The 24,572-nt window shown below is 45.2% G+C and overlaps 2 protein-coding genes across 3 annotated transcripts; both read left to right on the top strand.

The window, feature by feature from the left end:
* Positions 1–1,127: 1,127 nt before the first annotated feature.
* On the top strand, positions 1,128–13,079 carry LOC134396336 (zinc finger protein 436-like). Of its 2 annotated transcripts, XM_063122802.1 has the most exons (7): positions 1,128–1,256; positions 3,277–3,981; positions 5,311–5,512; positions 6,416–6,498; positions 8,734–8,860; positions 11,335–11,472; positions 11,699–13,079. In XM_063122802.1, the coding sequence occupies exons 2-7, from the start codon at positions 3,541–3,543 to the stop codon at positions 12,910–12,912; spliced, it is 2,205 nt and encodes a 734-aa protein (XP_062978872.1). In that variant the 5' UTR covers positions 1,128–1,256; positions 3,277–3,540; the 3' UTR covers positions 12,913–13,079. The 2 variants fall into 2 exon arrangements, with proteins under 2 accessions (XP_062978872.1, XP_062978871.1); XM_063122801.1 differs by lacking the exon at positions 1,128–1,256 and having other exon boundaries at positions 3,235–3,981.
* Positions 13,080–16,359: 3,280 nt separating this feature from the next.
* On the top strand, positions 16,360–23,816 carry LOC134396383 (zinc finger and SCAN domain-containing protein 31-like). Its single transcript, XM_063122864.1, has 6 exons — positions 16,360–16,470; positions 17,829–18,316; positions 19,369–19,534; positions 20,611–20,684; positions 22,077–22,203; positions 22,719–23,816. The coding sequence occupies exons 2-6, from the start codon at positions 17,870–17,872 to the stop codon at positions 23,618–23,620; spliced, it is 1,716 nt and encodes a 571-aa protein (XP_062978934.1). The 5' UTR covers positions 16,360–16,470; positions 17,829–17,869; the 3' UTR covers positions 23,621–23,816.
* The last annotated feature ends 756 nt before the right edge of the window (positions 23,817–24,572 follow it).

Raw genomic sequence — 24,572 nt, 5'->3', positions numbered from 1 at the left:
CTAAGGGTAATGAGCTCCACTGAAACAAAGGAGCTCATTACTAACTTCAGTCCCATTCATTTCAGTGGATCTACGCTTTTCCGTTTTAATTTTTTATTATTATTTCAGAACAACAACAACTTATAAACACAATACAGGAAAAGCATACAAAACACAAAACCATACAAAGTTAAGATGGACTTCTGATTTTCTCCACAGCAAAAATATGTATCTCCAGTATTCGAGGCAGCAAGCCTGTGTGCACCAGTTGCTGGGGAACATGGGCTGGAGGGTGCTGTTGCACCATGTCCTGCTTGTTCATCCCTGGCCGATGGCTGCTTGGCCACTGTGCGAACAGAGTCCTGGACGACCCTTGGTCTGATCCAGCATCAGGGCTCTTCTTATGTAACCATATCTTCTCTTACTCTATAATTATAAAAATCAAAATCCCCTGTTTCTTTTATCTTAGAACATTTTCTTCTTAATCATTGAATCCACAGAAGAACAAATCATTTTTTCTAGTTCATTTATTTTATTGATTTATTTATTACACTTATATACCGCTCCCATAGCCAAGGCTCTCTGGGCGGTTTACAGAAATTCTAAAATTAAGATAAAAACGAGTATACAAAATTTTAAATTCTAAAACACAGAACATACATAAAGCATTAAAAACCGTTAAAAAACTAAACATGTGGGTGATTAAGATGTGCCACCATATGCCTAGGCAAAGAGGAAAGTCTTAACCTGGCGCCGGAAAGATAGCAGCGTTGGCGTCAGGAGAGCCTCATCAGGGAGATGGTTCCGTAGTTTGGGGGCCACCACCGAAATGGCCCTGTCCCTCATTGCCACACTCCGAGCTAGTCCCTGGAGCTACTCTTAAATTGGGTTTTTCTAGTCAATGGATCTAGTCACTTGGGTTTTTTTCTAGTCAGTGGATCTACTCTTAAGTTGGGTTTTACCCTAGGATTGCAGGCTTGGGATTCCCAGGCAGAGTGATATTTGCCACTTAGTCTTCTAAGGGTTAAATGAAAAGGAAATGGATTCCTAGAGGGGAAGGAAATGGGAAGGGGAGAGGAGGGGGTCCTCCAGAGAAAAAGCACCGCCCCATCCGGTCTTGTGCATGATTTTGAGGGAGACGCTGCAGGCTGATGTGCGAAAGGGGAAGCAAAGGGCGCTTGCAGGAGGAGGCTGGTGCCGGTTCCTGCTTCCACCCAGAGCCAGCCGGGATAAGGATCGGGACCTGCGTCTGTGTCTTCCCCACCCGGGAGGATCTGGTGAGTCCTCACACACCTCCATGTGGCCACAGGTCTGGGTTCAAGAGATGCGCAGAACTGCAATGGGAGGCTTGAGTAGAAAACGCAAGGCAGGGAAGTGAGGGCTGGGAAGACCCGAAGCAGAGAGGAGGCCAAGCTCCAAGCCAGCTTTCTGCAACCCGGTGCTCTCCAGATGTGTGGGGCTGTGCCCCATAGCTGGGAGCATGCTGGGAGTTGTAGACCGAGAGGCATCAGGTAATGGCTGAGCCCGGACAGTGGTAGGGTCGTAGGGAGGAATACCAGGGAGGCCTTTGGGGAGCCGGAAAGTGGGCGGACCAAGCAGAGCTGAAATGTTCTTGGATTCCCACCTTCGCTCCTTGTGAAAATGTTCGCTGGGGCTCTGAGTCCAGTCTGGGTTTTATTCAGAACCAGCCAAAATTTTCAAAGAGCTGTCTGAGGTGCTGAACCCGGTTTTGGGATTATAGGGTTCAGCACCTTGGACAGCTTTTTTTAGGGTTCCGTCTGGTTCTGACTGAAGCCCAGAATGGGTTCACAGCCCCACTGACTTCGGAGACACCAGCCTCCGCTGTTTAGGGCTTTCATCACTTAGCCTTGGGTCCTAGATGTCAGTGATCCAAAGTTTTCCTAGGATTCCTTAAGAGCCCAGCTGCTGCCACCACCCACTGGTTTGTAGAAAGCAGCAGGACCTTTGCTCTCTAGACAGCTGGACAATCATCTGTCAGGGATGCTTTAGGGTGGATTCCTGCATTGAGCAGGGGGTTGGACTCGATGGCCTCATAGGCCCCTTCCAACTCTGCTATTCTATGATTCTATGATCCTTCACTGGGTAATTCAAAGCCAGAGCATGGGATGAGATATGCCAACGAGAACAGAACATTATTATTATTATTATTATTATTATTATTATTATTATTAATAATAATAATAATAATAATAACAACAACAACAACAACAACAACATTTATATACCGCCCCAAAGCCAAAGCTCTCTGGGCAGTTTACAAAAGTTTAAAACAGTGAACATTAAAAACAAATATACAAAATTTAAAACCATAAAATACAAACAAAAACAGACAATATCTGTTTAAAACAACTATTCTAGGGTCTGTTTAAAAACTCAGCATATGCTGTTAAATGCCTGGGAGAATGTGTGTGTGTATGTGTCAGGGCCAGATTAAGAGGCCATTAGCTACATCAAGATTCAGAGGCCCCATACCACAAAAATAAAGAGAAAAGTGTATTACATTATAATAGGAAAGGCAATGAAAGGCTATTACGCAGGATTAGGGGTACTTGTAATCAATAGCCTTCTTTAAAGATGTGTATAAAAGGACCAGCAAAGTCAGTTGATTTGAACTTCTTTCAAACTGGCTCCAGCTTGCGCTTATTGCCTTCAGTACTAAATCTTGCGTTGCCACGCTTTCTCTTTATAAGGCAACTCTGCTGTAAGTCAGACTTTCTAACATATTTAAGCCAAAGCAATTTTGTTTTAGTTATCTTGCATCTTAGTTATCTCCAACATATTTGGAGGCCCCTCGTAATATGAGGCCCTCTAAGCCATGGCTTACTTGGCTTGTTCCTCAATCTGGCATGTGTGCGTGTGCTATGTGTGTGTATAGATCAGCTTTCAGAACAGCCACTAGCAAATAACATTACTGATTCCAAAAACCTAGTGCCACATTGATGCTTTCAATAACTCATCTCCCTCTCTTCTCGTGTCTTCTCTGATTGGTCTATCTATGCCAGTAACGCCTACTCTGGCTGGCAGCACCTCTTCAAAGTCTCAAACCCAAGAGCTGCAGGCCTTCCTAACAAGATCCTTTAAATGGAAAAGCTGAGATCAATCCTGGCCCAGACTCTGTCAGGGAGCCATGTGCCTTCAACTGTTTCTCTTCGGAGAAATGGGCGCTGGAGGAGAAAACTGTGGGTTCAAAAGAGTGTTTTTGTGTTTCAGAGCTCGGAACCCATGTTTCCGTCTTGTGCTTACTTAGATTCTTGCCTTTTCTTATAATCTCACCAGTTTGCCTTCTGGAAAAGGTTGGGGATCCCTGTGCTAAGTTCCTCTTTGAGGCTGAATAGTTGCCTGCCTTTCTTTGGGAGAGACACCCCAGTCACTCGCTGGAATCATCCCACTTCTGCTCATGAACGACCTTAGTGCTTCAACAGTGTCGTATTTCGAACCCAGGACCGCTTGGCTTCCCACAGCTTCCATGGCACACCGATCTGAGCACGCCTTCAGGTAAGAAAGTAATTGGAAGAAGAGGGAGGTGAAATTTCAGCACTGATGGGGGCTGCTTTAGAGCACGGATCAAAAATGGAAGGCTCATCTGGCCTAGAAGATGAGAGAGACCCTGAAGCCATCCTGGCGGAAAGCAGGGGGGAATTCTGGGAAAGAACCGTCCAGGAGATCCTGGGTGTGGAGGACACCCTCAGCGTGGATGTACAGCGCCAGCGCTTCAGGCTCTTCCGCTACCAGGAGGCAGAGGGCCCCCGAGAGGCCTGCAATCAACTCCACCGCCTTTGCCTTCAGTGGCTGAAGCCGGAGCGCCACACAAAAACCCAGATCTTGGACCTTGTGATCCTGGAGCAGTTTCTGACCATGCTGCCCCTGGAGATAGAGAGCTGGGTCAGGGAATGTGGGCCGGAGACCAGTTCCCAGGCGGTGGCCCTGGCGGAAGGTTTCCTCTTGAGCCAGGAGGAAGACAAGAAGCACGAAGAACATCAGGTATCCAATATCACCAAAGATAAAATTCCCTATTAGAATCGTAGAATAGGAGAGTCAGAAGGGGCCTACAAGACCACCGAGTCCAACCCCCTGCCCAATGCAGGAATCCACCTTAAAGCATCCCTGACAGACGGCTGCCCAACTGCCCAACTGCCTCTTGAAGGCCTCTAGTGTGGGAGAGTCCACGACCTCCCTAAGTCATTGGTTCCTTTGTTGTGCTGCTCTAACAGTCAGGAATTTTTTTTCTGCTGTCCAGCCAGAATCTAGCTTCCTGTCACTTGAGTCACCCCTTTTTAATTGTCCCACCCTTTTTTAATAACCTAATGGGAGAACATCCAACTCCCATGGTGTTTGCCTGTATTATTATTTCTCTAATGCCACTCCCATTCCCCTACATTGGATCCTTCACCAAGTCTATTTCAAGTATGGAGACCATATGGGGAAGTGGACACTGGTTTCCTGAAGTCAGGCATGGGAGTTTCTTCTCTCTGATCAGGAGCTGATGCCTCTAGGTAGCAAGGGGAATGTCATCTTCATTTCCTTTATGCTCTAAAGTTCCCCTTTCTCAGTTACTATCACGATGAAACTCTTATCTTCAATCACCTGCTGATCAGAGATAAAAGCTTTTCCCCCTGTGGCAGAGTGGGTGGGGCCTGAGATGGGGTTAGTGTGTTGTCTGGATGTCCGCAGGGGCTCTTGTGTGGCTTATTTTCTCAAACAAGCCATTTTGATAACCCATGGTTTGTTGATGGGTTGTTCCAGATGGTTAAGAAGCCACACTGCATGGTTAAATGTGTTAATTCTGACAACTAACCTCAGTCCTGCTTACTTCTGAGCCCTCCCCTGCTTACTTCTGAGCCCTCCCCTGCTTACTTCTGAGCCTTGCCCTGCTTACTTCTGAGTAGCAAGAGCTTGATATTTGGGATGTTATCTGAAACTGCTGCTGAGTGATTCTTTCCTGCTTGTTTCTGAGTAGACACACTTTCTACCATATGTTGGTAATAATTTATGTATTTATGTATTTATTTATTTATTTATTTATTTATTTAGAATATTTATATACCGCTCCGCATTGAAAAATTTCGGAGCGGTATCCAAGATAAAATGAAAATAAAAACAGAATAAAACACTTCAAACAAATTTTAAAAGAAGCAAATGCAGAGACTCAAGGCTGCATATTAAGGAAAGGCTTCCTGGAATAAAGATGTTTTCAGGAGGCGCCGAAAGGAGTACAAGGTTGGAGCCTGCCTGACCTCCGGAGGCAGGGAATTCCATAGGAATTTGGTAATAATGGGATTGTTGTTGTTGTTGTTTAAAAAAAACTTTCAGCCCTGCCCACTTTTGCCTGTGGCTCCGCCCACCACTGGAAGGAGGACCCCGAGAACTTCTTTGAAACGGAATCTGGCCCTGGGGGAGCTGAAAAGGGACCACCCGCCCTGCCGGAAGGCACTGAAAGCTTCCTCTGGTGCCAGGCAGGGCTCCCTGTTCCGGTGGCTCTTGGAGGAATTTGACCAAGCTTCCACTTTCCTGGGTAAGGATGACTGGGTCAAATTTCCACTTGATTTTCATCTTCTGGTGTCTGCCTGAAATCCATGGGCCGTTTTAATTCTTCCCTGAGCTTTTGGAGGAGAGATGCTCACCTAGACTGACCCTATGAAAAGGAAGACAGGGCTCCTGTATCTTTTAACAGTTGCACTGAAAAGGGAATTCCAGCAGGTGTCATTTGTATTTATGGGGAACCTGGGGAAATTCCCTCTTCATCACAGCAGTTAAAGCTGCAGGTGCCCTGCCCTCTTTTAAATCTGGCCACAGTATCGCTGCAGTATAGCTCCTGCAGCTTTAACTGTTGTGATGAAGAGGGAATTTCACCAGGTGCGACATGCATACAAATGACACCTGCTGAAATTCCCTTTCCTATGCAACTGTTAAAGATACAGGAGCCCTGTCTTCCTTTCCCATAGGGTCACCCTATTTAATGAAAGCAGGAAATGGTTAGAAGGCCATTCACAAAGGTTAGACTCCTTCAGGGGAATCCCCTGAGCATCTCACCTGACTATACGTTCAGATCCAAAGGCCCATTTCAACCAGGGCCCTTTTTCACCCACAGTGGCCAACCAGAGGCTGTTAGCAGGCCCACAAGCAGCACACGAAGGCAAGAACTCGGACTTTCCTTGTTTCCATGATCCCTGTCCTCCTTTTCATATGGTCACCCTAGCTTATGGGAGGAGGAGAGCGGGTGGGCGAACTGTCAATCAAACATCGCCCTGATTTTTACTTAACTCCGCGGGAGCCCACAGTCACACAGCGGTGGAGTTAGAAAGTGTTGCGTGGGGAGCACCCCCTACAAACTCAACGTTTCAGTGGGGTTTTTCACACTGCGTCGACTGACGTGTTGTCTGAACTGAGCCATGATCTGCCTCTATATTCCTCACAGGCAACGAAATGACCCCAGCGATCCATTCTCGGTTGCCTCCTGTTCGTGCTGGCGTGGAAATGGCTGCTGTGCTGCCTGATCAGGTGAGGGGAGGGATCATTGGGGAGACAGGCCATGGGGCAGTGGGGCATTACCTCATAGCTCTGTTCCCTTAGGTATGTCTGGATTTGTATGTCTAGTGAGTGCAGAATGTTGGACTGAGTGGGTGTGGCTAGTGATGCTGTGAAAGGGGGGAGTATAATAATAATAATAATAATAATAATAATAATAATAATAATAATTCTAACCCGCCTCTCCATCCCGATCAAGGCAGGTAACAACAAGCATAAAATGCATAAAAATTAATCAACCCACAATATGCATTATTAAAACTTCCTAAAAACATACTAAAAGCATCCTAAAATTCCACTGGATGAGCGTGCCGGAAGAGATCAGTCTTTGGTGGGATCCGTGGTAAATTTCTAGTCAGTTGCGGTGACAAGAAATCAAAAGGAATCTCTTTTTGACAAGCATTCTGTGTGACACAGTTACTGTTAAGAACTGTGTTCCTAGCTGTTTTTGTTAAATTATATCCAAGTCAGCAGTTGATCTGATACAACTGACAGGAATTTTTTCTTTGGTGGTTTAGTGATTGTTACAATCTCAAGCTTAAAACTCCTAACTGAAATGTTAACCAATCCTAGTCCCATTTTGTCTCTTGGATATCATAGAATCATAGAATAGTAGAGTTGGAAGGGGCCCACATGGCCATCAAGTCCAACCCCCTGCTCTATGCAGGAATCCACCCTAAAGCATCCCTGACAGATGGTTGTCCAGCTGCCTCTTGAAGGCCTCGAGTGTGGGAGAGCCCACAACCTCCCTAGGTCACTGGTTCCATTGTTGTACTGCTCTAACAGTCAGGAAGTTTTTCCTGATATCCAGCTGGAATATGGCTTCCTGTTATCAGACATATATATCTGTCTGATAATGATGGAAGTTTTGGGGTTGAAGAAAGAGGCCGTTACAGATAGATGCAAAACTTTCGGTTTGCCAGTGGAGGGTAAATCTATTGACGAGCTGAAATAGTCACTCATTGAGTATTACGGGGTTACTGGAGCTGGAGAAGCTGAGGTAAATCCTAGAAAGCAATTACCCATGGAAATGTCTCCTCAGTATATTGAACTGGAAAGAGAGAAATTAAAACAACAGGAGAGTGTCAGTTAGGATTGACAGTGGTGTGGAGAGTGAAAGGAGATAAGATTCTGAAGGAGCCCTTGGCGAGAAGCTAGCTGGGCCGACCTTCTCTCACCTTCCTTTAGCTCCGCCCGTTTTAGTCTGCGGCGTACTCTAGGATCGGCTAGTCTCTCTGTGCCCTCCCCCTCCGAGGAATACTGACTTCCCACTGACTGTGTGTTGTTTACCCTTGAGGAAATAAGGTCTGGAGAAGGTTTATTCCCAGCTGGTGAAGAGCCCGTGAGAGCTTTCTCCCCCACTGGTATAGGCTGGTATGTTTCTGGAAACGGCTTCCCCCAACTTAAGGAGAGCAGGGCTAGACATTACACATTCATGTCTTGTTGTCAGGTATAGGTACACTCTTCAAATACTTAAAATGTCATCACACAGAGGAGGGCCAGGATCTCTTCTCCATCCTCCCAGAGTGCAGGACACGGAATAACGGGCTCAAGTTAAAGGAAGCCAGATTCCAGCTCGACATCAGGAAAAACTTCCTGACTGTTAGAGCAGTACGACAATGGAATCAGTGACCTAAGGAGGTGGTGGGCTCTCCCACACTAGAGGCCTTCAAGAGGCAGCTGGACAACCATCCGTCAGGGATGCTTTAGGGTGGATTCCTACACGGAGCAGGGGGTTGGACTTGATGGCCTTGTAGGCCCCTTCCAACTCTGCTATTCTATGATTCTAGTAGGTAGATTTATTAGGAAATGGTTTGAGAATGTCAGATATCTGTATATCGCTTCCTATCCGAAGTTTCGGAATGGTGAACAAATAGAATAAAAGAATATATACAGCCTTCCTGACAAACAGGCCTTGATAGCTTTATAGCTTTATACTCCTCCATGAATTTGTCTCGTTGGCTTTCAAGGCCATCGGAGTTGGTGACCATTGTCCCCTCTCACGGGAATTAATTCCATCATTTATCTATGCGGGGTGTGAAGAAGTCCTTTCCTTTTGTCTCCCTTTCATTTCTAATATTATGGAAGAGGGTCATAAACAGTCTCTCTATCTGTTGTCTCCTCACGATGTATAATTTGATATGCCTCTGTCGTGTCTGGGCTTTCTGCCTTTTTAAACTAAAAAGGAGAACGCATTTTCCCCTTCAGGGTCCGGTGACCTTTGAGGATGTGGCTGTGTATTTCACCAATGAGGAGTGGGCGCTCCTGGATCCAGGCCAAAGAGCCCTCCAGGTGGAGGTTATGGAGGAGAATTGTGGGAATTTGGCTTCTCTGGGTAAGGCTTATTATTATTATTATTATTATTATTATTATTATTTATTTATTTATATAGCACCATCAATGTACATGGTGCTGTACAGAGTAAAACAGTAAATAGCAAGACTCTGCCGCATAGGCTTACAATCTAATAAAATCATAGTAAAACAATAAGGAGGGGAAGAGAATGCCAACAGGTACAGGGAAGGGTAAGCAGGCACAGGGTAGGGAAAAACTAACAGTAGAAAGTAACAGTAGAAGTCTGCACAACATCAAGTTTTAAAAGCTTTAGGAAAAAGAAAAGTTTTTAGTTGAGCTTTAAAAGCTGTGGTTGAACTTGTAGTTCTCAAATGTTCTGGAAGAGCGTTCCAGGCGTAGGGGGCAGCAGACGAAAATGGACGAAGCCGAGCAAGGGAAGTAGAGGCCCTTGGGCAGGCGAGAAACATGGCATCAGAGGAGCGAAGAGCACGAGCGGGGCAATAGTGTGAGATGAGAGAGGAGAGATAGGAAGGAGCTAGACCGTGAAAAGCTTTGAAGGTTAACAGGAGAAATTTATATTGGATTCTGAAGTGAATTGGAAGCCAATGAAGAGATTTCAGAAGCGGAGTAACATGGTCGGAGCGGCGTGCTAAGAAGATGATCTTTGCGGCAGAGTGGTGAACAGAAACCAACGGGCTGATGTGAGAAGAAGGAAGGCCAGAGAGAAGAAGGTTGCAGTAGTCCAACCGTGAAATAACCAGTGCATGAACAAGCGTCTTGGCAGAAGAGACAGACAAAAATGATCGAATCCTGGCAATATTATACAGGAAAAATCGACAAGATTTAGCTACTGCCTCAATATGAGGAATAAAGGAGAGCGAGGAGTCGAAGATAAAGCCAAGACTACGAGCTTCCTTGACCGGAGTAAGCGTAACATCATTGACAGTAAGAGAGAATGAGAGATGAGGAGAAGGCTTATTTATTTATTTAATTGCATTTCTATACCGCCCAATAGCCGACGCTCTCTGGGCGTTTCACAAAAATTAAAACCATGGAGACAATTCAAAGCATAAAACAAACTACAGTATAAAAACACAGTGAAAAAGGAACAGTGTAAAAGCACAACCAGGATAAAACTGAGCAGCAATGCAGAGATTAATACAGATTTAAAATACAGATTTAAAACAGCAAAGTTTTAAAAAACTAAGATGATAAACTGCTCAAATGCTGTGAAAATAAAAAGGTCTTCACCTGGCACTGAAAAGAGTATGACATAGGTGCCAGGCAAACCTCTCTAGGTAGCTGATTCTGCAGCCAGGGTGCCACAGCAGAGAAGGCCCTGTTCCTGGTAGCCACCTGCCTCACTTCCTTTGGCAGGGGCTCATGGAAAGGACCACTGAGGATGATATTAGGGTCTGGGCAGGTACATATGGGAGGAGGCATTCCTTCAGATAGCCTGGCCCCAAGCCATTTAGGGCTTTGAATGTTAATACCAGCACTTTGAATCAGGCCTGGATCTGGACTGGCAGCCAGTGAAGCTGGAAAAGGACAGGCGTGATGTGGTCAAGTTGGCTGCCCTGTTCTATACCATCTGAAGTTTCCGGACTGTTTTCTATGCAACTGTTAAAGATACAGGAGCCCTGTCCTCCTTTATTTATTTATTTAAAACATTTATATCCCTCCCTATAGCAATAAGATCTCAGGGCGGCATACAGATAAAAGCATACAGTATAAAACAGTAAATATACACAGCTAAAAACCAATTAAAACAATATGTAATTTTAAAGCAGTAAAACAATTAAAACAGTTAAAACAATTCATCTTAGTGAATTCAACCATTAAAAGCTTTGTTAAAAAGCCATGTTTTCACTTGGCGCCAGAATAAAATCAGCGTTGCCGCCAGTCGGGCCTCCAAGGGGAGGGCATTCCACAGTCGGGGTGCCACCACAGAGAAAGCCCTCTCCCTTGTCCCATCATAGCGAATGTGTTGTGCTGGTGGGATGCGGAGAAGGGCTCCTCCAACAGATCTCAAGTCTCGGGCAGGCATATATAAGGAGAAGCGCTCCCTCAAATATCGAGGTCCCAAGCTGTTTAGGGCTTTAAATGTCATTACCAACACCTTGAACTCTGACCGGAAGTGTATAGGCAGCCAGTGCAATTCCTTTAAGACCAGTGTTATGTGGTCTCTGTAAGATGTACCCGCCAGTAGGCTAGCTGCTGCATTTTGCACTAGCTGCAACTTCCGTGTCGTCTTCAAGGGCAGCCCCATGTAGAGCGCATTGCAGTAGTCTAATCAGGAAGTTACCAGTGCATGTACTTCTGTGGCTAGGTTGTCCCTGTCCAGGAAAGGCCATAGCTGGTGGATCAACCGAAGCTGACCCCAAGTACTCCATGCCACGGAGTCCACCTGGGCCTCCAGTGACAAAGATGGATCTAGGAGTTTTCATATGGTCACCCTAAAATAGGCCTTTGGTCGGATTCATCCTGGCTCGTTTTATGTTCTTGTGTTTTCAGCCCTGATGGATGATGCCATGGAGCATGTATTGAAAATGGATGAGCAGGACTCAGCTGGCCCTGAAGCAGAAAGAGACCCTGATGACTTCCTGGCGGAGAATCAGGGGGAAATTTGCAGAACTGTGCAGGTAGTCCAAGGTGAGGATACTCCAAAGCTATGAAATAGTCATAACTACCAGCTTTTATGGAAGAGCTGGTCTCTCAGTAGAGTAGACGGGGAGTCATTGTGCAGGCCCACCTCTCCCTCAGCTGTAGCCTGATGGAATCGCTGCGGCTAGGGGATAGTTTACTAATAGCGTACATTCTTTGACTTCATACCCTGTGCCTTTCTTGACCTCTTACCTGTTCCCTTTCTCCTTTCCAGGTGGTGATGGGCAGGACGAGGAGGATGAAAGAGAACTACGCAGGGGGTTGTTGGAGACAACCAGAAGTCAAGAGGTTGAAGAGCAGAACGCAAGAACAGAAGAGAAAGAGAAGATGGGGGATGAAGCTTCTGCTTCTCAGGGTGAGGACATCTGTGAAATCCCAGTCCAAGAAAGAATTCACGAAGGAGAAGGAAGGATTCAGTGCCTCGTGTGTGGGAAACAATTCAGTTGTCGATCAAGCCTTCATCTTAATACGACAACTCACACAGGAGAGAGGTCTTTCAGGTGTTGTGAGTGTGGGAAGAACTTCAGAATTAAATACCTGCCTCCCCATCGAGGAATTGACCTAACGGAGAAACCACTTCCTGGGTTGGAGTGTGGAAAGAGCTTCTGCTGGGCTGAGTCACTTACTTTGCATCAACGCAGTCACGTTGGAGAGGAACCATTTAAGTGCTTGGAGTGTGAAAAAACTCACGCTCAGAAGACACATCTCACTTCTCATCAGATAGGACACACTGGAGAGAAACTGTTTAAATGCTTGGAGTGTGGCCAGAGCTTCAATTGGAGCTCACACCTCATGACACACCAAAGAATCCACACAAGGGAAAACCCTTTTCAGTGCTTGGAGTGTGGCAAGAGTTTCAATTGCAGCTCCCAGCTTATGACGCACCAAAAAATTCACACAGAGAAGCCATTTCAATGCTTGCAGTGTGGAAAGAGCTTCAGGTGGAACTCGCTACTTGTGACACACCAAAGAATCCACACAGGGGAGAAGCCTTTTAAATGCTCAGAGTGTGGAAAGAGTTTCACCCAGAGCTCATACCTTGTCTCGCACCAGAGAATTCACTCAGGGGAAAAACCATTTAATTGCTCGGAGTGCGGAAAGAGCTTCACCCAGAGCTCACAGCTGGTGGCACACCAAAGAATTCACACAGGGGAGAAACCTTTTCGGTGCGTGGAGTGCGGAAAAAGTTTCACACACAGCTCATACCTTGGGAGACACCAGCGGATTCACACAATGGAGAAACCTTTCCGATGCTTGGAGTGCGGAAAAAGCTTCAGTCAGAACTCATACCTTGTGTCACACCAAAGAATTCACACTGGGGATAAACCTTTTGAATGCCTGGAGTGTGGAAAGAGCTATTTTGGGAAGCGCTCCCTTATTGAACATCAAAAAGTTCATAGGGGACAAAATTATTTCATAGAGTCATAGAATAGTATTAGAAGGGGCCCAGAAGTGTGGTGCCCAGAACTGGACGCAGTACTCAAGATGAGGCCTAACAAGGCCCAAATAGAGTGTTTAGAATGTGGGAAAAGCTTCCAGTTGGCTCTCTTACTGTTTGCATGGCACTGGTTTGGGGGATTTTGAGCCTGCTATTACTGGTGCTCATGTTGAATCCCTGGTTGACCTGTGGAAGGAAAACCTCAACATAGCAAATAGTAGTTTCAGCTCATTATCAAATCTACTAGGTGGCTGCGATGGTGGCGAAGATTTTTTTCCTCCACCTCGAATTTATCTTCTTAATATCATTTGGTGGTGCTTTTCCATTCAGCCTTTGAAACTCTGTCCCAACGAGTGATGTAGAACATCCCTCGGTATTATGGCAATTATAGAATCATAGAAAAGCAGAGTTGGAAGGGGCCTACAAGGCCATCGAGTCCAACCCCCCTGCTCAATGCAGGAATCCACCATAAAGCATCCTTGACAGATGGTCGTCCAGCTGCCTCTTGAATATAAATCATAATGAATGTAAATCATAAACAATTAAACATCTACTGCTGTTATTTTAAACTTAATATTGTCGGATTATTTTATTCTTTTGTGATCTGATTCTACTTCTGTTTTGCCGATTAAATGTTTCTTCAGCGGTATTGGGTCTGGCCTACATATATTTTTTGGCAAGACCATCTGGTTGCATCTACCACATGTGGGCTACTATATGTAGAGAAATGTTACATAAGAATATTAAATTATGAGAACATAAGAAGAGCCCTGCTGGATCAGACCGAGGGTCCATCTAGTCCAGCACTCTGTTCACACAGGAGCCAACCAGCCATCGGCCAGGAACCGAGAAGCAGGACATGGTACAACAGCACCCTCCCACCCATGTTCCCCAGTGACTGGTGCACACAGGCTTACTGCGCAGTGGGTTGGACTCGATGGCCTTGTAGGCCCCTTCCAACTCTGCTATTCTATGATTCTATGACGGAGTCAGCAATATTTTACTTTGGGGGGAGGATTGGGGGGGGAGGGAAAAGGTACAGGAGCCTTGTCCTCCTTTTCATATGGTCACCCTACTATATGGAAAGGAGGACAGGACTGCTGTATCTTAAACAGTTGTATAGGAGAAGAGAATTTCAGCAGGTGTCATTTGTATGCAGGTAGCACCTGGTGAAATTCCTTCTTCATCACAACAGTTAAAGCTGCAGGAGCCCTGCCCTCTTTGGTATCTGGTTACTCTAGTATAACTCCTGGAGCTTTAACAGTTGTGACGAAGAAGGAATTTCACCAGGTGCTGCCTACATACAAATGACACCTGCTGAAATTCCCTTCTCCTATACAACTGTTTAAGATACAGCAGTTCTGTCCTCCTTTCCATATAGTAGGGTGACCATATGAAAAGGAGGACAGGGCTCCTGTATCTTTAACAGTTGCATAGAAAAGGGAATTTCAGCAGGTGTCAGTTGCATGCACCCAGCACCTGGTGAAATGCCCTCTTCATCCCAACAGTTAAAGCTGCAGGAGCCTTGCCCTCTTTTGTATCTGGTCATTCTAGCTATACACTCTAGCTATATGACACCTGCTGAAATTCCCTTCTACACACTGTTAAAGATACAGGAGCCCTGTCCTCCTTTCCATATGGTCACTCTATGCATAGGATTTGAAGAGACAGAGAGGAACAGAAAATAAAGCTTTGTTTTAACTCTTTAAGAGCCAGCACAAAATCCACCTGGGACAGCCCTCGGACCCAGTTATGTGTCGCACCACTTAGTTTGAAAAATGCTGGCATAAAGCAAGGCTGAATCATCAGTGAAGACAAACCCAATGTCTAAACTGCTCTCATTGTTAGAATGTTTTTAGGATGTTTTAACAACGTATATTATGTTTTAATTCAGTTTTATGTATTTTATATTTACTGTTGTTCCCTGCCTCGATCAAAATGGAGAGGCGGGTAAGAAATAATAATAATAATAATAATATAATAATAATAATAATAATAATAATAATTATTATTATTATTATTATTATTATTTTATGAATTCTGCCTAGATTTTTCTTTGATTTATGTTGTATGTTGCCTAGAGACTAAGTTGATGGTCAACCAATAAATGTAAATAAAACATAATAAATGAACACAGTAAAGAATGTCACATCTTTCTCAGAGCCTCTAAGCACGTGAAGAGTTCCTTTCAGTCAAACGCAAAACTGTACATGTTTAGTACTTTCTTTTATTAGGTTTTGCAAACTTTTTTTTTTTTTTTGCTCAGGATGGGATTTTATAGCCATTGCATAGCATGGAAGGCACTGGAAATTCCCGGCTCGGATTCATTCTTTCTGTCTAGTCCCTCACCTTCCGTATCTTTATCTTCCTGTCTGTGACCTCCGGGTTTCTCAGCTGGAATCTGATGTGCCCACTTTTGAATAAATTCTGTTGAACACAGTGGAGACTTGCATCCGAATATGCACAGGATCCGATAATTTTTGAGAACCACCCAAGGAGCCTCGGCTATTGGGTGGTATAAAAATGTAATAAATAAATAATACACATTGCTTTCTTAAGAGGTGTGGGTGCTAAAAATCCATGAAGTCCAAATACTAAAATGTTCCTAGGTGCACCACTCGTCCAGTGGTAGTCCTACTTAGATTCGGCCCACCCACTTCAATGGCTCTACTTTGAGTAGGAGTACTGTTGGATGCTACCCCTGGTGCTCAATGGGGGCTTAATCCCACAGAAGTGTAACTAGGGGTAGAATCTGACAGTCCCATTAAAACGAATGGGACTCACGACTAACTTCAGTCCCATTCATTTCAATGGACTGACTATAAGTAGGATTTCTGTTGGATTTTATGCTAAGATTTCAGGCTTGGATTCCCAAGCAGAGTGATCTTTGCTGCTCAGTCTTTGAAGGTAGGGTGACCATATGGGAAAGAGGACTGGGGCTCCTGTATCTTTAACAGCTGCGTAGAAAAGGGAATTTCAGCAGGTGTCATTTGTAGGCAGGCAGCACCTGGTGAAATTCCCTCTTCATCCCAACAGTTAAAGCTGCAGGAGTTCTGCTCTGTTGACCAGACACAAAAGAGGGCAGGGCTCCTGCAGCTTTAACTGCTTTTGTGAACCGCCCAGGGAGCTTTGGCTATTGGGCGGTATAAAAATGCAATAAATAAATAAACTGTTGGGATGAAGAGGGCATTTCACCAGGTGCTGCCTGCATACAAATGACACCTGCTGAAATTCCCTTTTCTATGCAACTGTTAAAGAAATGGGAGCCCTGTCCTCCTTTTCATATGGTCACCCTATCTAAGGGTTAAATGAAGCTGAGATTCCTAGAGAGGAAGGAAATTGGGAGGGGAGGGGGTCCTCCAGAGAAAAAGCACCGCCCCATCCGGTCTTGTGCATGATATTGGGGGAGACGCTGCAGGCTGATGTGCGAAAGGGGAAGCAAAGGGCGCTTGCAGGAGGAGGCTGGTGCCGGTTCCTGCTTCAACCCAGAGCCAGCCGGGATAAGGATCGGGACCCGCGTCTGTGTCTTCCCCACCCGGGAGGATCTGGTGAGTCCTCACACACCTCCATGTGGCCACAGGTCTGGGTTCAAGAGATGCGCAGAACTGCAATGGGAGGCTTGAGTAGAAAACGCAAGGCAGGGAAGTGAGGGCTGGGAAGACCCCAAGCAGAGAGGAGGCCAAGCTCCAAGCCAGCTTTCTGCAACCTGGTGCCCTCCAGATGTGTGGGGCTGTGCCCCGGAGCATGCTGGGAGTTGTAGTCCAACACATTGGGAAGGGTGCCAGGTTGGGCAGAGCTGGTTTATTAGTCTCAGCAGGGGTGGGGAAGTGGTTCCCCCTCCCGGTGTTTTGGCATACAACTCCCATGATCCTTCACCATTGCTAGGGCTGATGGGCAGTGTAGGCCAACATCTGGAGGTCCACTCCTGCTTCATTAATTTGTCGTTAATAGTCTTTATTTATCAATTATTTATTTATATTTATTTATTTGTGACACTGACATACCCCTAAATGTAATAAACTAAGCGGTCCACATAGAAATATTGAAATCAAATTTAAAATACAGGATGCGGTGAGATTTTAATTGATCCTGGGTCTGTGGTTTTAGATGTAGGTTGTCTTTGTGTATATTGTGTGTTGCATGTTTTTATGGTTTTAAATTTTTATAGCGTTTTTAATGCTTTAACCTTTTATAAACTGCCCTATAGGTGATATAGGAATGTAATCCTTATAATTCTCATTAAAGTATTAAAAACACATCCTTAAAAACAATTCCAATTACAGTTATAGCACTACAAGGAGCAGTATGACGGAGCGGTGTGATTAATTTAATTACAGCCCAGGGTGAACAAGTGTGTTAGGGTGACCATATGAAAAGGAGGACAGGGCTCTTGTATCTTTAACAGTTGCATAGAAAAGGGAATTTCAGCAGGTGTCATTTGTCTGCATGTCACACATGGTGAAATTTCCTCTTCATTACAACAGTTAAAGGTGCAGGAGCTATACTGCAGCTATACTGTGACCAGATTCAAAATAGGGCAGGGCACCTGCAGCTTTAACTGTTGTGATGAAGAGGAAATTTTGCCAGGTTCTCCATATATACAAATGACACCTGCCGAAATTCCCTTTTCAATACAACTGTTAAAGATACAGGAGCCCTGTCCTCCTTTCCAGATGGTCACCCTTGTTTAAAAGATACCACATTTACTGCCTGTTCAAGCTCCTCTTCGAGGTTGAATGTTTGCCTTCCTTTCCTTCAGAAAGAAGACTCAGTCACTCACTGGAATCATCTACTTCTACTTATGAAAGACCTTAGAGCTTTGATCATGTCATATTTTGAATACAGAACCTCTTGGCTTTCCACAACTTAAAAAGGCCCACCAATTTAGGAACTCTTTCTCTTCAAGAAAGAAACTGGAAGAAAGCGGAAGGTGATATTTCGGTTTTGATGGGGGCTGCCTTGGAGCACGGATCGAAAATGCAAGGTCAAGACCCAGCTGGCCCAGAAGAAGGAAGAGATCCTGATGCCATCATGCATGAGAGCAGGGGGGGATTCTGGGAAAGAACTATCCAGGAGATGCTGGCTGAGGGGGATACCCTCAGCGTGGATGTACAGCTCCAGCACTTCAGACACTTCCGTTACCAGGAGGCCGAGGGCCCCCGAGAGGCCTGCAACCGACTCCACAGCCTTTGCCTTCAGTGGCTGAAGCCAGAGCGGCACACAAAAGCTCAGATCTTGGACCTGGTGATCCTGGAGCAATTCCTGGCCATCCTGCCCTCGGAGATAGGAAGCTGGGTGAGGGAATGCAGGGCGGAGACCAGTTCCCAAGCGGTGGCCCTGGCAGAAGGTTTCCTCTTGAGCCAGGCGGAGGACAGGAAGCAGGAAAACCAGCAGGTGAGAGTGTTTTATCTTCATACTCCCAAGGAACAGATAATGTAAACAAAGGTAGAAGTCCCAATTAGTTATACAACTTCTTTTTAACTTCTTTTTTTTTGACATCTTCCATAAAGGGGGAAAAGCTCTTATCTCCAGTTTGGTTTTATCTCCAGTCAGAACTTGATGCCCCCCGATGATTTGTCCAACAGCTCCCATCAGCCATAGCCAGAATGGTGAGGTGGGATGGGAGTTGTAAGCCAAAACATCTCGACAGCTCCAATTTGTCCATCCCTTCCGTAAAGACTCCCTTAAAGCTCCAATCAGCTGCTAATCAGAGAGACGGACTTTTCTCTCTGTGGCAGAGTCACTGGAGGAAAATACCTGCCTGATTTAGAACCTGCTTTCATTTCAAGGTTGTCCTGCTTGCTTCTGGGTAGACATGATGCTTATGCTTGCTTCTCAATGCTGTTGAGTGATTTGGCCCTGCTTACTTCTGAGCCGGGTGCTGCTTACTTCTGAGTAGACATACAGCGGCGTATAATTTGAGATAATAATAATAATTTATTTCTTACCCGCCTCTCCGATTGGATAGAGGCGGGAACAACCATAAGCATAAAATACTAATTAAACATGGTATACACTGTTTAAAAGCATCCTAAAAACATACTAAAAACATACTAAAATATCCTAAAATTCCACTGGATAGGCCTTCCGGAAGAGATCAGTCTTGACAGCCTTCTTGAATGCTAAAAGACTGTCAAGCTGACGAGTCTCCTCCGGCAGGCCATTCCACAATCTGGGAGCAGCAGAAGAGAAGGTCCTCTGGGTTATGGTTGTCAGCCTAGTCTTTGCTGACTGAAGTAGATTCTCCCCAGAGGACCTGAGTGTGTGGGGCGGATTGTACGGGAGAAGGCGATCCCGCAGGTAGCCTGGACCCAAACCATGTAGGGCTTTAAAGGTGATACTGTTTGAAAGTGCTGTTGTGTGGTTGTTTCCTGCTTACTTCTGAGTAGACCTGCTTCCTAGGAATAATGGTAATTATGGAAAGTGGTTCATTTTTGTTCTTTCAGCCCTACTCACTTTTCCCTCCGAGAGCGAAACGGGATTTGAACGTGGAGCTGAAAAAGGTTCACGCTTCCCCCGGCCCTCAGGCACTGAAAGCTTCCTCTGGTGCCAGGCAGGGCTCCCTGTTCCGGTGGCTTCTGGAAGAATTTGACCAAGCTGCCACTTTCCTGGGTAAGGATGACTGGGTCAAATTTCATGTGCTCTCCTTCTCTGGAAGGACTTTAGGGTGACCATATGGAAAGGAGGACCAGGCTTCTGTGTCTTTAACAGTTGTATAGAAAAGGGAATTTCAGCAGGTGTCATTTGCATGCATCCCGCACCTGGTGAAATTCCCTCTTCATCCCGACTGTTAAAACTGCAAGCACCCTGCCCTCCTGACCAGATACAAAAGAGGGCAGGGCTCCTGCAGCTTTAACGGTTGGGATGAAGACGGAATCTCACAAATGACACCTGCTGAAATTCCCTTTTCTGTACAACCGTTAAAGATACAGGAGCCCTGTCCTTCTTTCCATATGGTTACCCTAACTTAAGAAGTTTATCTGTCAGGGATGCTGCAGCCACATCCACATTGTAGAATCCGCAGTGAGCAAGGGTTGGACTGGATGATCTTCAAGGTCCTGTCCAGCATTAAAATTCTATGATTCTCCTTAGGACATTGCCTCCCTACACCCACATTTCTCCCTGCCTTTCAGCACCAGTTGTCTCATTCATCCCAGAGTGCAGGACACGGAATAATGGGCTGAAGTTACAGGAAGCCAGTTTCCAGCTGGACATCAGGAAAAACTTCCTGATTGTTAGAGCAGTACAACAATGGAACCAGTTACCTAGGGAGGTTGTGGGCTCTCCCACTCTAGAGGCCTTCAAGAGGCAGCTGGACAACCATCTGTCAGGGATGCTTTAGGGTGGATTCCGGCATTGAGCAGGGGTTGGACTCAATGGCTTTATAGGCCCCTTCCAACTCTACTATTCTATGATTCTACAGGAACGTGGTAATTATTATTATTTATTTATTTATTTATTTACTTACTTATTTATATAGCACCATCAGTCATCAAAGATGGAGTCTCACTGCCTTAAATATATTCCCTGGTTCTGTAATAGATCCAACAAATCGGCCCAAGACCCAACATGGGGGAAAGAACTTTTTTTCTTCAAACACAGAAGTGAAATATAAAACCTGTTTCCCCCCAAAAAAGTATGTGGAAAAGAGAAGCAGTATTTTCCTGTCCCCTTTGTGTCCTTCACAGGCAATGGAGTGACACCAGCGGTCCATTCCCGGTTGTCTCCTGCTTGTGCTGGAGGACAGACAGCTGCTGATCAGGTAGGGGCGGGATCCTTGGGGAGACAGGAAGTGGGGCAGCCTGAGGGTCTCAGCCTGGGCTTGAAAGAATCTGTCCTTCTCCCTTGGCTTCAGGGAAAACAGCCACAGAAATGGTGGGAAGGCCACTCACAAACGTTTCTACAAATCTATGGTGCGACCACACTTGGAATACTGTGTACAGTTCTGGTCACCGCACCTAAAAAAGGATATTATGGAGCTGGAAAAAGTGCAGAAAAGGGCAACTAAAGTGATTAAGGGGCTGGAGCATCTCCCCTATGAGGGAAGGTTACTACAACTGGGGTTGTTTAGCTTAGAAAAAAGGAGGCTAAGGCAGGGCCAGCGCTGCCATAGAGGCAGCTCAGGTGGCGGCCTAGAGCGCCAAAGTAAGGGGGGGCGCCGAACGGCGTGCCCGGAAGCCACTCTCCCACAGCGGCTCTGAGAGGGCGGCTTCTGGGCATGCCGTTCCAAAGACGCCCCCCCGACCCGTGTTCTGGCTTCGAAGCCAGGAGCGGCTTCCAGCCGGGCGCTGCCTTCGAAGCCAGGACGCTGGGGTTGTGGGGCAGGGGGGGCAGCTTCAGAATGGTGTGCCCATTTTGCGCTCACCTGCCTAGGGTGCAAAATAATCTGGCACCAGCCCTGGGCTAAGGGGAGACACGATAGAGGTGTACAAAATTATGCATGATGTAGAGAATGTGGATAGGGAGACATTTTTCTCCCTCTCATAGAGTCATAGAATAGTTGAGTTGGAAGGGACCTACAAGGCCATCGAGTCCAACCCCCTGCTCAATGCAGGAATCCACCCTAAAGCATCCCTGACAGATGGTTGTCCAGCTGCCTCTTGAAGGCCTCTAGTATGGGAGAGCCCACCACCTCCCTAGGTAACTCTCAAAATACTAGAACCCAATGGGGTCATCCCATGATGCTGACTTGTGGGCGATTCAGGACAGATAAAAGGATTTCTTCATGCAGCGCAGTTCAATTATGGAATTCACTACAAGATGGGGGTGATAGGACATAGCCATCAGGACTAGTAGCCCTTCATAGCCTCCTCCTCCAGGAATTTATCCAACCCCTTTTAAAGCAATCCAAATGGTGACAATCACTACATCTTGTGGTAGTGAATTCCATGGTTTAATTCTGCACTGTGTGAAGAAGTCTTTATCTGTCCTGAATCTCCCACCAATCAGCTTCATGGAATGACCCCAATGGGTTCTAGCATTATCTTCCACCATTTAGCTGCATTGGATGTCCCTGGCTTATAATATTATGGGTGGTGGGGAATCACTCTATTCACTGTCTCCACATATAATTTTATAGGCTTCTATCATACTTCACCTTCCTCCCTTTTCTCCTAAACTAAAAAAGAGAGTAAACATTTCCTTCTTCCTTCAGAGTCCCGTGACCTTTGAGGATGTGGCTGTGTATTTCACCAATGAAGAGTGGGCTTCGCTGGATCCAGGCCAAAGAGCCCTCCATGTGGAGGTTATGGAAGAGAATTATGGGAATCTGGCTTCTCTGGGTAAGGCTTCCTCGTTGTCTTTGACTTAATAGATCATTAAGGTAGAAAGGGACTGTTTTCATCTGTTTATTAGCATTCAGTATTTATTAGCATTCAGTTCACTTTTGGCTATTGGGAAACCTTAGTCTCCTTTCTAAGGTGTTTGTTGACTAGGTTTAGGCAACATGATAACCTACCCTCAAGGGTTGAGTATTGATTGTCGTTGAATCATGGGTTGTTCTTGAAACATGGGCTATTGTGTTGTCTGAACCCAGCCTTACTAACAAAGCTTAGTTTGTTAACCATGCACAACCCATGAATAGAACTCATAGTTTGGGTTGTGAACTGTGGGTTGTTCACAATGGTTTTTTTTTATCACGTCTGGGTTCAGACATGACAACCCACATGTCAATGATAACTCACACTTAACCCATTCTCAATCCTTGAGGGTGGGTTATCACGTTGTTTGAACCCCATTCTGATTTGTGGTTCTATTTCTCCTTCTGGCTCTTAACAGTTTTCTCTCTTTATTTCAGCTGGCGATGGTTGGAAAAGCAAGAATGAAGGGACCACACGCACATTGTTGTTGGAAAGAGTCACGTGTAAAGAAGAGGAACAGCAGAGCAAGAAAACGGAACGGAAAGAGAAGCAGAAGAATGCATCCTTTGTTCCTCAGGTTGGTGACATCTGTGAAATCCCAGGCCAAGACAGAATACATGAAGGAAATAAAGGCAACGAGTTCTGGGTGTATGGTGAAAATCTAAGCTGTATATCCAGCCCCAATGCTCATTGGAAAATGCACAAAGAGGGAAACAGCCCAGTTAGTCCTCAAAGGATTCATGCAGGGGAGAAAACGTTTACCTCCTTGGAATGTGGAAAAAACTTCAGCCAGAATACAAACTTTGCTTTACATCAAAGAACACCCGCAGGGAAGAAATCATTTAGATGCTTGGAATGTGGAAGAAGCTTCAGTCATAGCTCAACTCTTATGGCACATCAAAGAACCCACATGGGGGGGAAACCATTTACATGTTTAGAGTGTGGTCAGAGTTTTGCTCGGAATGCAAACCTTATTTTCCATCAGAGAACCCGTGAGGGGTATACATGTTCAGAGTGTGGAAAGAGTTTTAGTAAGAAAACCTGCCTTACTTCCCATCGCCAAACTCACACAGGGGAGAAACCATATACTTGCTCTGATTGTGGGAAGGGCTTTTCTAAGAGGTCAAACCTTGTTACACATCAAAGAATCCACACAGGGGAGAAGCCCTTCAAATGTTCAGAGTGTGGAGAAAACTTCCGTAAAAAAGCACACCTCCTTCAACATCACATGACTCACACTGGAGAGAAACCGTACAAATGCTTGCAGTGTGGAAAGAGCCTTAGCGATAAAAGATACCTGATTTCTCATCAAAGTCTCCACTGCAGGGTGTTGAAATGAGGAATGCTGAAACAGTAATTGGATTCCTCACTCACTGGATTCAGAAGTGTGTCCCCCTTTCTAGACTCCAGTTCTTTCCAGAACCCTCTCAGTCATAACAAAGCCTTTGATGGTTAACTCACTAAGATTGTTTTACCTGTTTTTACTGCTTTTAAATTATATATTGTTTTAACTTGGTTCATGGTTTAATTTGTTTTTAACTGTGCATATTTATTGTTTTATACTGTATGCTTTTATCTGAGATCTTAATGATATAGGGTGGGATATAAATGCTTAAAATAAATAATAATAAATAAATAATTCTAACCCAGCATAAAGTCTGGAGTGTTTTACCATATTTCTAAATGAGTAGATTGGTCAAACCTTAAGTGGCTACAAATAAAATAAATCAGATACGTAAAGTAACCTGAAGCATTAAGCAAAGTAAAAAATAGGCAATGGTAAAATGGAATACCGTCAAGTTGGTGAAACCTAGACACAAGCTTTGCTTGCATACTAAGTGAAACTTAGAGAAATGTAACAGGAGGTTATTTTGTTTATTAAATGCATTTATTAATTTATGTTTTAGAACTCCATGGTGGAATTTTCATACCACTGTTGAGAAACATGTTGTCTGTTGGGAAAACCGCACGCAATGATGGAGTTGTGCTTTTTTTAGAAAACACTCCATGCTGAATATCCACACTGTCCAGAGGAGAGTTCCTGGACAACTGTTGTGTTGCAGGCTCTGTGGAGTTTTCTGTTTACCCTCTGGGTACAGAGTTCTCTGGCAAGAGCAGCGAAAAGAGTGAATACCTAGGAGAATACCTAGTGAATACCTCTCTAGGAGAACTGCCAGGATTAGTTTTTTTGCAGCAATGGCTGATGAGATAGCATCAGGAGGACCAGGGAGGAGAGAGGGCAGAGGAACTGTCAATCAAACATTGCGATGGATTGTATTCAACTTCACATG

The sequence above is a fragment of the Elgaria multicarinata genome, chromosome 3 (genome assembly GCF_023053635.1).
Source record: "Elgaria multicarinata webbii isolate HBS135686 ecotype San Diego chromosome 3, rElgMul1.1.pri, whole genome shotgun sequence".
NCBI lineage: Eukaryota > Metazoa > Chordata > Lepidosauria > Squamata > Anguidae > Elgaria > Elgaria multicarinata.
This window is presented reverse-complemented; position numbering and strand designations above follow the sequence as displayed.